Raw genomic sequence first — 377 nt, 5'->3', positions numbered from 1 at the left:
ATTCGCCTATTACCTCCTTTGTCACATTCCCACGCAAACAGCTGAGAATAGTTGGGAATGTGAGGCTAATGGTCGCGGCTGGCTTCATGGTCGCCTGCGCTGTCGGCCTCCATCTGCTGTGTTATCTCCTCTCCCCACAGTCATCGCAGGTGAGATATATATGAATTCCTTCGTTATGTCTTTTTGTGTGATTTATTGTTACTCCTTTCTGGATTGATTTATTTTATTGTGATTTATTGTTATTTATTTTATTGTGATTTATTGTTATTTATTTTATTGTGATTTATCGTTATTTGTTGTGTTTATTGGTGTGTATCGTATAGTACTGTTAGAGGTGATTCAGTCTGTTTTGTGATTCGGTAGTTGTAAATTCTGTC

General features: G+C 37.7%; 1 protein-coding gene across 3 annotated transcripts in view; it reads left to right on the top strand.

Annotated features, from left to right (window-relative positions):
- The window catches only part of LOC119592492 (glucose-6-phosphate exchanger SLC37A4-like), a 17,545-nt gene that overhangs the window by 14,393 nt on the left and 2,775 nt on the right, over positions 1 to 377 (top strand). For all 3 annotated transcript variants that reach the window (XM_037941333.1, XM_037941332.1, XM_037941334.1), the window contains exon 10: positions 42 to 149. In XM_037941333.1, coding sequence (XP_037797261.1) covers positions 42 to 149 — 108 coding nt within the window. The remainder of the gene's footprint in view (positions 1 to 41; positions 150 to 377) is intronic.

The sequence above is a fragment of the Penaeus monodon genome, chromosome 30 (genome assembly GCF_015228065.2).
Source record: "Penaeus monodon isolate SGIC_2016 chromosome 30, NSTDA_Pmon_1, whole genome shotgun sequence".
Taxonomy (NCBI): Eukaryota; Metazoa; Arthropoda; class Malacostraca; order Decapoda; family Penaeidae; genus Penaeus; species Penaeus monodon.
The sequence above is the reverse complement of the archived record's forward strand: the minus strand, read 5'-3'. Positions and strand labels throughout refer to the sequence as shown.